Source organism: Microtus oregoni, unplaced genomic scaffold (genome assembly GCF_018167655.1).
Source record: "Microtus oregoni isolate MIOR12 unplaced genomic scaffold, Mior012 000196F_ref0000065, whole genome shotgun sequence".
NCBI lineage: Eukaryota > Metazoa > Chordata > Mammalia > Rodentia > Cricetidae > Microtus > Microtus oregoni.
The window spans coordinates 396,119-411,841 of record NW_024544855.1 but is presented as its reverse complement, the minus strand read 5'-3'; the positions used below and the strand labels follow the sequence as shown (position 1 = coordinate 411,841).

Genomic DNA, 15,723 nt, shown 5'->3' with positions numbered 1-15,723 from the left:
ATGAAAAGAACTTTTTGCCACTTATTCAATAGTCTTGCATCTTATGCTGACATCTGTGAAACTGCAGCTACCCTGCTACTTGAAAGCAGAAAGCAAAATCTCAGACACTTTATGGCTTGTCTCAGTTGCAGTCAGTGCTTTCAGAAGTTGTTAGTAAATATTTGAGGATAGTTGTGTTCTATTTAAATTAGTTTTAGAGATTCTGAGGCAAAATGAAACAGCAAAACAAAAATAAAAGAAATGAAAAGCAGGTTACGGCCTTGTCGGATCCTGTAAATAAATAGCCCCAGGAATTGGGGTGGGAAGGAGTGTGTGATAAATTTCAATTATTATTTAAATAGGAAAGCTTTCTCATTTCTCCCTTAATGCAACATCTACTAAGTTGGCAAAGTATGATAGAAAAAAATTAAAAATTAGAAAGTGAATTTATACCATAAAGGTAAAGATGGAAATAGAATTGGGGGGAGTATTTTTCACATCCTTTCTAAACCCAAATGCATTAAAGTTATAACAATAAAAGTATCAACTAAAAGTAACTTTGACTTTAAGTAAAAGAAGTAATGAGCTAGGAAAAACAGTACAGACCTTGTGAAATGCCCTATTTTCATATGACACACTCAGATCTAGTAAGAGGAAGGGTGTCAAGTTTATAGAGATGACAATGACGATAATAAAATTCAAGAGTTCTTAAGCACTATGTATATTTCTCATTAATTTTGATTATATCCTTTTGTTTATTTGTAGCTCAATTTTAGGGTCACTGGAATGAAAATACCATTTTATCCTACTTATAAGGTCCTGCTATATAATTGCTGACTATCTGCCATATTGACTGCAGACACCAAGGTGTGACAACTGATTGAAAAATTGATTCCTTAGTTTCATTGAATTTTAAATAGTTAAAATTTATGTTTAAAGATCAGCTTTTGGCTAATGGCCACTACAAGTGACTATAGTGACTATAACAACTACAGTGCAATTAGGAACATTATGAGGAATTAGAAGCCCGATTGGAAATCCGAATTTCAGTTATTTTTGATATACATTAAATAGCAATGCTACTGGTGTACAGGCTACAAAACTCCTTCACTTACTCAGCAAACATTTATACACATGTATGCTGTACATAAGTGGAATAGAAGTTTAAACACCATCCATCCAACGGGTTAAAAATGAGTAGGTCTGTGCAAGGTTACAGAAAACGTCACTGGGAAGGAATGAGCCACAGATCTCGCGAGACCTGCTATTGTTGCAATTGTCACGAGAGCTCCAAGTTCCATGAGAGTTTCAAGTCCTAGGAGAGGTTAAGTGCTGATGTTCTGGGTGGTCCAGAAACTGTGAGGCATTGCCTCAGCTAGGTCAGAGTTCCGAACCATGTCTTCGGATCTCAGATCAAAGCAGGGGAGGAATAGATCCAAGAGCCAGGCTTTGTGAGTAGCACAGTTCAAGATGGTAGCTGATAGCGGGTACAGAGGCAAGAATCTTGCCCTCAGAATGTTTCCGGGGACTCTGAGTTCTGGGCAGGGGATCAGTATGGCTGCCGGCCCTCAGTTTGGTTTCTGGGCTGCAGTAAGTCAGTGTCTGCAAAATATGTGGGCCCAGAGGCACTTGGGCCTGTTTCTGTTTCTACTCTGGATGCTGGTGATCCTGTGCTATTTTGTGAATACTGGTGAGTGTTGATTCTAGGCTAGATAAGGTATAACAGGAGCTTGGGAAGTGTGGGGAAAGTGAGTCCAAGGGGCAGAGTGATGAGTGGTGCCCAGGAGGGGAGTGGGGCAAAAGGGGGGTGATTGGGGTGCTACTCGGCAGGAGTAATGGGGTTAAAAGAATCAGAGTGAGACAGAGGGCCAGGCGAATTAATAGGGTCCCAATAGTTAGTGAGGCAGGAATTGAGGGGATGAGGAGGGAATGGGGTTGAGGTGGGGGACAGTGATTGCAGGGACATGTAAGATTGGACTGGAGTGCTGTAGTGAGATTTGGGGGTGAGGCAGGATGGAGGTAATTAAAATGTGTGAGGTGATTGAGGGCTTGAGTCCAGTATTGAAATGTGCAAGGGAGTTTTTGAGAGGGTAAGGCAGGTTGTGGTGTGGGGTGAGCAGGACCAAGGGAGATGCCAGGGCTGAAGGTTGAGGCATGATTAAGGGTGCCGGATGGGAACTGAAGGGATTAAAAAAGTATACCAATGATTCAAATGTGTTTCAGTCTTCCTCAATAACCATTCACCTCACACACTTTCTTTTATAAAACCCCTGTCCTTTTTTAGGGCTAAATAGTATTTCATTATATGGATTTTATACATATATATATGCACACATTTTATATATGAATATATATTTATTTATCAAATGTACTAAATTTGTGTTGTTTCTTACCTTTCTGTTATTAATAATTCTTTTATGAGCATTTGTATATAAATTATTGTGTGGATATATTAAGAGTAGAATTTAGGGGTCATGTAGGAACTACATACTGAATTTTTTGAGGAAGCCATAGGCATATTTTATGACTGACTCATTTATGTTCCTAGCAGCAGTGAAAACATTTGCTGTTCCTCTCTCTTTGTGATGACAGCATCCTGATAGCTATAAAGTAATACCTTGTTTTGATGTTGATTTGCATTTCTTCAATGACTAGTGATGTTGAACACCTTTTCATGTGTTTGTTAACATTTGTTTAACTTTGGGAAAATGTTCTTTTAAAAAACTGTTCATTTTAAATGTGTTTTAAAATTTTAATGCATTTTTAGATTTTCTTTTTGTATTTTATACATAGGATCATTATCCAAGAATACCATTTGCAAATATTTCCTCCACTTCTATAGATTGTCCTTTTACTTTCTTCATAATGTCCATAATGTCTTTGTTTAAAATTGCCTTGCAACCTAGCCCAGGTCTGGTTAGCCCAGGTTATTCTGACACTTGTCAAAATCCTTCTGCCTCTGCCTCATGCTGGGCTTTACAGGCATGGGACACCATGTCCAACATAATGTTCTTTGATGAACAAAAGATTTACATTTCTATGAACTACAAATTATGTTTTTTCTTTGTTTGGTCCTTCAGTGTCATATCGAAGTAACCATTGCGAAATCTGAGGTCATGCAAAATTATTTCTGTTTTCTTCTAAAAATTTTAAAATTTTATCTCTCAGATTTGAATTGTTGGCCCATTTGTGTTAATTTTTATATATAGTATGTATGAGGAGTTAACTTATTTTACCTTTTGCATGCAGCTAATCAGTTTTAATCTCAAAAGGTTTTAAAAATTTTAATTTTTATTTGTGTGTCCGTCTGTGTATTTGCACTGTTTGTGTCAAGTCATCTTTAGAAGCCAGAGAAGAATATCAGATACCAGATACCGTGGAGCTAGAGTTAACAGGCAGATGTGAACTTCCCAAGATGGATCCAGGGAACTTAACTCTGGCCCTCTGAAAGAGCAAACTGTGCTCTTATTCCTGAGCATATGGAAGTCAGAGGGGAACTCCAGAGTCAAGTCAGTTCTCTTCCTGCCTTTATACCCTTACCTTCCAAGAATCAAACTCAGGTTCTCAGGCCTGATTTGCAAGTGCTTTTACCAATACCAGTGGCCCATCTTGCTAGGACCAGATAATATTATTTTATTTTGGCTACCCAATAGACTAATGACAAGAAAGGGTATGAGGGTACAAAAAAGTGGCATTTAGCTGTACTATTATTAGTATGCTTCAGGGTTCCACTGGAAAATCATAGCCCAGTGATACAGTCTGCGAGGTTCTGGGAATAATTTGGAGCATCAAGAATAAAATACAAAATCGCCAAACAGAACAAGCAACACCAACAAAATAAGAATTTAACAAGAATATTTTTAAATGTTAGCAAATATATAGCTCTAATACTAATATTCCAAGCAGGTGATAATCATTGTAATATTCTTTAAAATAAAAATGAATTAAGAACAATATAAATGTTTTCCTAGATAATAATTCAGCCATATAAAAAAGTTTTAAGGCATAATTAAAGAGACTATTGAATATTTTTCTTTATCTTACACGGGAGAGAATTATGCAAATGAAAGTAAATTGGCTTATCTGTAATAGAATGAAAGAGGGCTAAGAAATACTTTCTGTACCCTCATGTGAGGACATCAGCATACTTGTCAAGACTTTATTAGCTAGGTTCTGATATAGTTGGAATACATACTGCTTCTGATTTTTCTTTTTTTTTCCTTGGGTTTTCCATTGATAAACCTTTAAACACTAAGCTCTTTGTTAAGCAAATTTGTTATTTAAATCATTGTCCAGAAGACCAGTGGAATGTGTGAGTCTGTATGTTAAATATTTGTTAATTTGAATACTTTTTCAGTTTTGTGACAGAATCACAATCTGATTATTAATGCTATTAACTCTGTTACAAGATTAAAATGCAACATCTGTTATATTTCCATAACTAGTTTAAGCACGGTTAGTTACTATTAAAGTTTCATTGAAAATGACAAATGTTTATATATACGGGGATTAATAATTTCACTTCTATACATTTCTCAGATTCTGTGTCTTTAACTGAGAAATTGCCTCAGCACAATGGAACTCTAAAAGTTCGATCCAACTGGGAAATTCTGTTGAAATTTTTCTTTCCAACAAGTAGGTTGTCTATTTATGTATTTATTTTTTTCCTTAATGTCCTTGTTTTAAAAAGAGTAGTTAAGCACTTCAGAAACAGACTGTTTTCAACATTGCAGTGGAACAGACCGGTGTTTGAGCCCTGACTCTGCCCTTTGCCTTAAGCAAGATAATCTCTCTGGATATCTTCTTACAATGAAGATACATACCACAGGAGTTGTGAGGATAAACTGGGACAATAACTGCAAGCAAAAAGGACATATTAAGGCTTAAGTTTGTATTTTTTCATAAAGTACTTTTCCTTTAGAAATACCTAAAGCTTTTATAATTTACCTGAGTGGCATGGCCTAGTTTAGTCACTGACCCAGCATTGTGAAATTGATGTCTTTTGTGGCATTATCAGTGGCTCTGTTGCTATGGAATATACCAGATGTTTTCCCATCTGTGATAATGATAAAACATCCAGGTTTCAAGTCACATAATTTTGTGATCTGTATATGGTATTTTTTATCAAGTACATGATGACCCTTGAGAATTATTAGCTACAAATAAACATTTTATTTTCTACAGTATGTACAAACCCTTTCAAAGTGAAGTTTCTTATAAATTGCCATGATAAAGATTTTGCTAAAATCTATGTAGAATTTATTCTAAGAAAACCTGATATACTTATCTAAACACAAAATTGAATCCATTGCTTAATTCCAGATCACAGCATTCAAATCTCCTGTGGAAAAATCTATGCTTCTCTAGTGATTTCATCAAGTATAAAATAGCTATTGTAACACCTGCTACCTATGAGAATAGGAAAATCAGTTAAAGCTACTGCCATAGTCAAGTTGAATGAATAAGAAAATAAATCTGGGAAGGAGTTATGTTGGATAGACTAAAAGAAGGGCTTATTAAATACAGTAACAGGAAATGACAGTTTAAGCTATAGAGCTTTGAAAACAAACAGAAATCAACTGTCAAACACTTGCCTACTTGTCTAGGATGATGACAGTAATACAAAGAGTGAAGTGGCCTTTAAAATGGTCCAAATGATATTTATTTATTTAATTTTAGTTTTTTTTTCTTTTTTACTTATTTGTTATGTATACAATATTCTGTCTGTGTGTATGTCTGCAGGCCAGAAGAGAGCACCAGACCTCATTACAGATGGTTTTGAGCCACCATGTAGTTGTTGGGAATTGAACTCAGGTTTTTTTTTTTTTTTCTTAACATAAGAAATTGAATTAAAATAAATTGTGTAAAACTTTTTTCTCAAATCAAATTGTTTATTCTCCCTTCTTCCTCTTCCTCCTTCTTCCCTCCATTCCTTCCTTTTATTATTTGTGACAGGGACTGATATGGCCAAGGGTAATTCTCACATTCTTTATGTGGCCGAGAATGACATTAAACTTCTATTCCTTCTGCTTCCATCTCCCAAATTCTAGATTTATAGTCACATGCTGCCAAACCTGGTTTATGAGGTACAGGGGATCCAACTCAGGGTAGCATGTACATCAGGCAAGCATTTCATCAACTAAGGCACAATCCCTGTCCTGCTTTCCTTTTTAAAAGAAAGACCAAGATTGATCTACTGTGATTTAAATAATAGTCTCTGTGTGATTATTTCAAGTCTGGGCAGCTGGAACGAACAAGCGGCCTCCTACTACAATCTTTGAAAACAGAGTATTAACATTTATCACTTTTATGTACTGTCTTTTTTGAAAATAATAATTATGAAATAACCTAACTGAAATAATTTTGAGTGTTTCCAACATAAAGCAATAGAAATGTTTAAGGTGGTGTATATGCTGTTACTCCAGAATAGACATTGCACATACTATGTACATATACACATATATATTTATGGCAAGGACACTGTGCCCCATAAATTATTGAGTGAATTGTTAAATAGCTGTTAATTTAAACTTTAATTTTTTTCATTTTGACTTTAGCATTTATCATTGTTTGTATTTTTGAATGTACTGTGTTAAATGTTTTTCTTTTTCTCTTCCTTTGTATTCATTTGATTATGAAAATGCTTTTTAATCATGCTAACTATTCTTTCTTGGATTCCTATCTTTGGAAGCATGCATTATAAGGGAGAATCAGGAGGTATTGGCTTGTAATAAGCAATCATATCTCAGCAAGACTGAATGTTTAAAATCCAAGTGCTGTTTTTCATCATCTGGGACCAAAATGAGGTGCTATGCCCCACTAAGAGATAGTAAGTAGATAAGATCTTATTTATTTGCTTTAAATACTAAAAAACAAAAATAGAAAAACATTTAAATAAATAGATTGCAAGGTTTTTAGATTTTTCAGCTCAAATTTCCAAGGAATTCCCAAACCAAGACCAATGGTATCATTAGAAATTCTGACATAGTTCCCTAGCAGTTTATGTTTAGTTAGTTCTTCGACGATAACTAACATCCAGAATTAGTCTAAGCTGTTTAGTTGATTCAGTCACTCTCCCTTTTCTTTCAAAGCTTCTAAGCTTCTGTATGAGGTATGATTCTCTGCCTGAAAGAAGGTACCAGAAAGGTGTAAAAAGGGCAAGAAAGTTTCCTTTCTTGCTGCTATGACACAGATCCTACCAAAAACAACTTGGAAAAGGCTTCATTTCACTCCCTCTTTCAGCGGCTTCAGTTCACGGCACCTTGGCTCCATGTATTTCAGCAGAATATCATGGTAGTTAGAACATGTCAAGGAGGGAAGAGAGTGAGCCATTTTATAACCAACTAGGAATCAGAGATGGAGAATACACATAGCATGATCTACTTGCACTACTTGGGCCCTACCTCTACTTTTCACTGCCACCCAATGTCATTAGTAAACAATAAATCTCTAAAGTGATTAAACTATTCGTTAATTACAGGAGAGCCTTCACAATCCACAGTGTTTCGAGATTTTCTTACAGATACATTCAGAGGTGTGCTTCATTAAATCTTCTAGGCTTTTCTGAATTCGAAGTCAATTGCCAATCAACGTTCACTATCACAGGGAGTAATTCCTTCTCACTCATTGTGAAGTGTCTTAGATGATAGCCCTATTCCAAAAGTGAGATTACCAGGAAAAAAATCACAAATTTATTTAATCATAGTTTTCTGTGACACTGAGGCTTCTGAATTAAGAGTTGGTGACAGAAAGTAACATTTAATACACTTTGATCCATGGAGCACAGCCACATGTAGAAATGATTGGACACAAAGTGTGATTTAAATGGGGAAGTCTGAGAAGGTCTGTCCAGATTCTTTTTTTTTTTTATTAATGCCCTCCCTGTATCCTTCCTCCCAGGTATCTGCTTTAGGGCCCTATGGAACTAGAAATCCTGTGACCTGCTAAATCAGGGATCGCTTCCCTTTTCTACTCTTCTTCTTCCCTTCTCCCACTTTTGTTTGCTTCAGATTTTTTGTTTGAAATGGGGTCTCAGGAAGCTCAAATTTGCCTTAAGTTTGCCGTATAGTTGAGAATGACCTAGAACTTCGGATTTTCCTATCTCAGAACTTCAGATGTTCAGATTATAGTCATGTGGCACAGCACCTATCTGGTTACAACATCTTTATCTCCAAGAATGAAAGGCAGGGGGAAATCAGAGTAACTGTTTTGAGCTTATGACTGATTTGGGGGAAAAAAACTTCTCCTTTCTGTGACCTGTCTTGGGTGAATAAATTTGAATTTCTCTGACTTTTCATCTGGGGGAGAGAAGAGTAGGAGATAAGAAGCTAGGTGAAAATCAGAAAGAAATCGGACTATTTTTTTCTGAGACAGGAGTCCCCTATGTTTTAGTCTGGCCTTGAAATTTCTCTATAGCAGGTGAGGACCTCGAGTTTTCAGTGAGCTTATAGGCTTGCACTACCATGCCTAGTTTATGTGGTGCTAAAGTTCAAACATAGGGCTTCATGCATACTAAACAAGCACTCTACCAACTTTGGGGCTTCTAAGGCTACATACGAGGCCCTCTCTCTGGTATCATATTCAGCTCAGTCCTAATGACACCACTTAGGAACAGCTTAGCTTAACTTTTTATTCTGAGTTTCTCTTGTACCGAATTCTTCTCATTTGTCTTGTCTTCGACAGCTTAGCATGCAGAAGTAGATGTGAATGTTTCCTGTTAGCTGTCTTTATTAGCTTTTCTTTGTTCTGTTTCTTTTAGAATAATCCAAAGCAAAGTTATCCTCGTAAGATTTTTTTTTCTGAAGTTAAAGAAATAACACCATCTGTATTTTTCTTCTACCTTATTTGCTGCGGGGGGCATATTATCTGTTGGTCCCATGATAAGTGTATTGGGTGTGATAGAGCACTAAGAAATAACAGGATCCATGCAGAACAATATCTTAGGTCTATATATAGTCCTTATTCAATTTCGAGCTCTTTGTTGTACATCTAGTATTAATGATGAAAACTAAGCATGATCGTGAATATAGTATTGAGGTTTTAATGCTGTCATGTTGTATTTAGAACTTATTCATCAGTTTACTGTTTCTATTATGTGTAAAGAAACATTTGGTTCTTTTAATGGAAAAAATTAAACCATGACTTACAGTTCCCCAATCACATTAGAATACATTTCCCAGTGTATATGAGGCTAAATATGCTTCTTTACCTGCAAATTTTTGATTCTGTGTTTAATTAAGTGCTTTATAATTTGGAAGTAAACACTGAAGAAGCCATTTCTTTTTTTTTAAAGACTTATTTAATTATGTATGCAGTGTTCTGCCTGCATGTATCCCTGCAGGTCAGAAGAGGGCACCAGATCTCATTATAGATGGTTGTGAGCCACCATGTGGTTGCTGGGAATCGAACTCAGATCCTCTGGAAGACCAGTCAGTGCTCTTAAACTCTAAGCCATCTCTCCAGCCCCAGAAGCCATTTCTTTACCAGGTTAACTATTCATAGATTGATTTGTTCTTCAGATGCTCAAGGAGGTAGAACATATAGCCATAGAGCAAGTACACTTAGGGCCATACTAAGAATCCAATATTATGAAACATAATCTCCCAATGAAAACAGCCTGATTATTCTGTTAAGGTATTGTTGAGGGGGGGCATTTTGAAAGTAGCTTTTAGTTGCATTTCAAGAACTCTGACCTGAAGCATAACAGGGAGGTTCACTATTCACTTTACTTCATTAACTGATTTTTTTTTATAAATACTTTATAAAATAGTTTAGGTTTGCTTTTCTTGCCTAGCTATAAAACTGACAAGATGTAATTAAACCAACAGAGCCTACACAGATGCTCCGGGTGTTTGGGTTCTCTGCGATCAGCATGATAATCTTGGGATTCCTTCCTATGTATTGCTGTACTCTTTGCCGGAGAAGGTAGACAAACATAAATCTTTATTTGCTAATTGCTAACTATCTGTGGATATATTTGTGTTGACTTATTTATTTGATTGCTTTATATGTGAAGGGATAATGTTTGATAATGTTTGAGTTCTTTATTTTTGGAGAAAAAAATAAAAATAAAATTACCAATTTTTTTTAAAGACACATTATTTTTTCACAAATATGAAATGTCCTGTTTAATAGGCTTCATATATTTTATCATCAAACAAACTGGGATGAAAAAGAAGTGTGCGAGCTGGAGATGTGCGGAGTTGTGGCAGCCAGCTCGGGGGAATCTCTGCAAGTGGTGAACTACCAGGGCTCTCACACCCTTGTTCTTAAAACATTGGTCTGTCTTTAACAGAAGTTATGGCAGACTTTTCCTTAGAGTCTTATGGCAGATACCAATGGAAAACTAGCACTTGATGCTTCCAAATTTGTTCCAATTTTTTTTTTTTTGTAGATTTCCACCCACTGAAGCAGAATGGGTATGAAGGTACACAGCAGAGCCAGAATAAGAATAACAAGTGAGGCAGGGGGGATATGGCTAAATGACATAGTACTTTCTTTGCATGTGGTCCAAGGGTTCAGTTCCCAGCATTGAAAAAACGTTAAGGTGTTAGGAGCTTAGCATTTAGGGAAATCCCATATTCAGATTCAAGTACAAGGTCAGCAAAGACATGACTGGGAGCAATTCAGTTTCTGCTTCAGTTTTCTGGGGAAAGGTTTTGGTTGCAGATTAACCACTTCTGATGTTTTTACAGTTTATTTTATTTTTCATAAGGATATCAAGGTTTTGTTTATCACTCTAACAGACCTTTATGTATGTGTGTGTGTGTGTGTGTGTGTGTGTGTGTGTGTGTGTGTGTGTGTGTAGTACTAAGGATTGAACGTAAGACTTTGTGTGTAATAAGTGCTACATTGCTAAGGAAAGTACTATACCATAAAGCTATGTACCCAGTCAGGGTCTCATTGAGTTGTCTAGTCTGGTTTTGAGCTTACTATGTAATTCAGGTTGGCCTTGTACTTTTGATATGCCTTCCTCATCCTCTGTGTAGCTGGGATGATAAGCCTATAGTACAAGGTGCAATTTTAACAGAGCGTTTTAAATTCTGTTAAGTCATAACATTTCAGCTATTCCCACTTGCATGCAAGTCAATTCTTTTTCTCAGATTTCATTTAACTTTAAATTTTGAGTATAGAATGTTTTGTGTGTATGGTGCATGCTCATGTGTATGAGGATGCATGTGCCTGTGCTTGTGAGGAGGTCAGATGATGCTAGAGGCTCTGGTCTATCACTTTCTGCCTTATTCATTTGAGACAGATTGAGATTACAGGTGTGCAAGGCCTGCCTGACTTTTATTTTAATGTTGTTGCTAATAACCAAACCCAGATTATCATAATTGTATACCAAGTGTATACTTGAGTGTATGGTTTCTAGCCTCCTCTATTCTTTCTTTCTTTCCTCCTTCCTTTCCTTCCCCCCTCCCTCCCTCTCTGCCTTCCTGCCTTCCTCCCTTCATTACTATATTTACTTGTGTGGGTGTTTTGCCTGCATGCACATCTGTTCCATGTACATGCTTGGTGCCCCAGAGGCAAGAGGACAGCATCAAATCTCCTAGGCTTGGAGCTATAAATGGTTGTAAGCCTCCTTGCGTGTTGCTTGGAATCAAATTCATATCCTTTGGAAGAGCAGCCAGTGTTCTTAACAACTGGGCAATCTTTCCAGTTTCTCATTAGCCTTTTTTTATTTTGTTCTTTTCCTTAGATTATTAGGAGTAGGAGTGGAATTTTTTTGACTCCCCTTTTCCCTTCAAAGCTTGCTTTCACAGGAAAAAAAACTTTAAAAGTAAAATCTTTGTTAGATTTTCATTAGCTAGAATTATTCCTTATAATTTGGAAATTGTTTGGATAGTAAGACTGGCATAATTTCACTTGGATCTTCTATTACATATTTACCAACTGAGTTTATGGAGACATTTATATCCATTGGATTGTTCTCTTTCAACTAACATCCAAAAATTATCCCCTGATGAGAACTTATTTTATGTTTAATATAAACTATTTTTGAGACTCAGCCACTGTGAATAAGAACTTGAAATCCATATGTTCTGGTTTCCCATGCTGTGAGGTCAGAGACTTGACAGCTCTCCTCTAGGGAGCAGACGCCTCAGAGAGATGCCATGCCCCAGCTCCCAGGCAGACGCACACTATGAAGCTCCGACCCAGGATGGACATAGGCTAGAATCTTCCCGGTAAGACCGGTTCTCACAGATTATTAGAGATAGGTTGATTGGGATGTGAGAATTAGCCTGTAAGTGCTAGAGCTAAAGGGCCAAGCAGTGCTTAAAAGAATACAGTGTCTGTGTAATTATTTTGGGACATAAGCTAGCCGAGCAGGCGGCCGGGGTGCTGGGAACGCAGCGCCGCCACCCTTATTACTACAATGCTGTTGTGCTTCTATTTTGTGTGAGGGGTATGTTCCTTCTATCCTTCTAAGCTGCCTGCCATGGCCTCAGCACAAATGGCAGTTTCATCTAGGTGTTTAGCTCAATTTCTTCTAGCACCAGTGGTTGAGAGTAGATGGGATACTATCAGTTTCTCCTGGAAGGCTGATTTTAAAAAGTAAAGAGCAGATAAGGAGATAAATGGAAGCCAAAGGTTGCAAAACCCCTCTGTTTGAGGGGCAAGATACCTCATTAGAATAATCCTCTTAACTCACTTCCCATCTCCATTTCAAAGAATAAAGAACATAAGTTGTTAAATTAGTGAGAATAAATAACTTCATAAAATGAAAATAGGCATAGTAGTAAAATTCATGGATTAACTATTTAAAAAGGAAAACAGGGAATGGAGAAAGGGCTCAGCAGTTAAAAATGTGTAGTGCTCTTGTTTCAAAGGCATGTTTACCTGCAGGTTCAGGTCTGGAGATATTTGCTGTCTCTGGCTTTACTCCCTTCTCACAGAATGCATCTATACAGTTAAGATTAAGGGAAACTGACAAAGGTCTGATCTCCAAAATATATAAAGAACTCAAGAAACTAGACCGTAAAAGGCTAATCAACCCAATTATAAAATGGGGCACTGAGCTGAACAGAGAATTCTCAACAGAAGAAGTTCAAATGGCCAAAAAACACTTAAGGTCATGCTCAACTTCCTTAGTGATCAGGGAAATGCAAATCAAGACAACTTTAAGATACCATCTTATACCCATCAGAATGGCTAAAATAAAAAACACCAATGATAGCCTTTGCTGGAGAGGTTGTGGAGAAAGGGGTACACTCATCCATTGCTGGTGGGAATGCAAACTTGTGCAACCACTCTGGAAAGCAGTGTGGCTGTTTCTCAGGAAATTCGGGATCAACCTACCCCTGGACCCAGCAATACCACTCCTGGGAATATACCTAAGGGAGGCCTTATCATACAACAAAAGTATATGCTCTACTATGTTCATAGCAGCATTGTTTGTAATAGCCAGAACCTGGAAACAACCTAGATGCCCTTTAATGGAAGAATGGATGAAGAAAGTATGGAATATATACGTATTAGAGTACTACTCAGCAGTAAAAAACAAGGACTTCTTGAATTTTGCATACAAATGGATGGAAATATACACTATCCTGAGTGAGGTAAGCCAGACCCAAAAAGAGGAACATGGGATGTACTCACTCATATTTGGTTTCTAGCCATAAATAAAGGACATTGAGCCTATAATTAGAGATCCTAGAGAAGCTAAATAAGAAAGAGAACCCAAAGAAAAACATAGGCATCCTCCTAAATATTAACCTTCATCAGGCTATGAAAGGAGACAGAGACAGAGTCCCACCTTGGAGCACTGGACAGAAATCTCAATGTCCATATCAGGAGCAGAAGGAGAGAGAGCATGAGCAAGGAACTCAGGACCGCGAGGGGTGCACCCACACACTGAGACAATGGGGATGTTATATCGGGAACTCACCAAGGCCAGCTGGCCTGAGTCTGAAAAAGCCTGGGGTAAAACCTGACTCGCTGAACATAGCGGACAATGAGGACTACTGAGAACCCCAGAACAATTGCAATGGGTTTTTGATCCTACTGCACGTACTGGCTTTGTGGGAGCCAAGGCAGTTTGGATGCTCACCTTACTAGACCTGGATGGAGGTGGGTGGTCCTTGGACTTCCCACAGGGCAGGGAATCCTGATTGCTCTTTGAGCTGATGAGGGAGGGGGACTTGATTGGGGGAGGGGGAAAATGGGAGGCAGTGGAGGGGAAGAGACAGAAATCTTTAATAAATAAATAAAGATTAAGGGAAAGAAGCCAGACACAATAGTTAGTGTAAATCACAGGAACTAAAAGGCAAGTACAGATCTGCATTAACATTATCTGTGCCTCTGTTGAAAGAATCCTTCTGCCATTTCATCATTACAAGGCACCCTTGTGCTCTTCTTAGCTCCTTCTGTCTTAAACTTGAGCTCTTAGAGTGTTCCTTAGTGGGGAGAACAAATGTGATTGGCTGAGCTTCCCCATCAATAGTGGAAGGCGGGGAGGTTGGGAGTGGGCAGAGCTTGTCTCTTAAAGGGACAAGGTACCCAGATGACAGACCAGGCCAGCAGATTACATTCCTATCTTTTTCTTATAATAAAAAGTTGGGAATTAGGTGTAGCAGGTTGAAGGAATTGGGAGGGTGGATTCTCAAGACTGCTTCCTGCTTATTGGTGGGCTGTGGGGTGCCTGCACCACCTAGAACCACAGTCGGGCAAGGATCTGGGGGATTAAAGAACACATAGAAACATGGGTCACTCTTGAAGCAAGAATGCCAATTTTTTGTGTTCCAGGGCAGCTTATATAGTGTTCTGCTTGATTAGTGGGCACACCCTAGCTCTCGGGATTTTTCAGTGCAAGCCCACCAGAAACCACTTCCTTGTTTTCGAAACTCATGAGGGTTTCATGCTCAGAGCATCTGCAAGCATAGAAAAACAAGTTGTTTACTCTTGCTGGCAAGAGGTCATAGAAAGTTCAGGGTCTGAGGGTTCTGCAGGCCCTAACAGCTCCCCCTTTTCTATATAATTAGACCAGGCCTGTCTTAGGTTGCAGAAGCACAAATTCACATCTTACCTGTCATCAAGAACACTTGCCTCCACATTATAAGGCCTCTGTCTTAGTTGATTGTGACAGGCTCCTGTCTTACCCGTTTTTGGCTCACTGGCCTTCTTGTATCATGTTGACCCATATTGTGCTTGGAGGAAGCACACTTACTTGGGCAAGCATCAATTGCTTAGTAGCAATATTAAAGCACTGCTGTTGCTGCTGCAGAACCTGTTGTAAAGGTAGAGCAATAAAAACCCTCTAGCTATAAGAGTTCTTCGGGTGATAGTCCCAGGCCAGCTTTTCAGCAAGCCTAGGCCATAACGAATGCTCTTAGTTGGAGAATCTATGGAAGTGGGAGGAACACAAGTCTCATTAATTTCAAGGGATGCAGAAAAATTAAGAAATTGTGTGTTTCATAGTCTCTTAAGAATTCAGCTGGCTGACAGTAGCAGTAAGGTTCTTGACTAGCCTGGGCACTGTGCGACTGTGATGGAAGGAAGGGGAACAACTAATCATATGCAAATTCCATAAGAAATCTAACTGCTCTTGTAAAGGGGCGGTCTGTAGGTTAAGTTGGAAAATGCCCTGGCAAATATGCTCATTAAGGGAATTTTGGGTCTCTAAGGCAGTGGCAACCTATCTGGCTAGGGAATCAACAGTGCTAGCCACAGTTGCCATCCGGCTGATGGCAATTTTGGCTGCCATGGTGGAAGCTGCAGCACTGACAATAGCCTCAGTGATCCTGA

General features: G+C 38.1%; 1 protein-coding gene across 1 annotated transcript; it reads left to right on the top strand.

The window, feature by feature from the left end:
* Positions 1 to 1,374: 1,374 nt before the first annotated feature.
* On the top strand, positions 1,375 to 10,270 carry LOC121445479 (fragile X mental retardation 1 neighbor protein-like). The gene is given in 3 exon segments (XM_041647615.1): positions 1,375 to 1,669; positions 9,807 to 9,903; positions 10,114 to 10,270. Coding segments are annotated over 3 exon segments (549 nt in total).
* Positions 10,271 to 15,723: the final 5,453 nt, after the last annotated feature.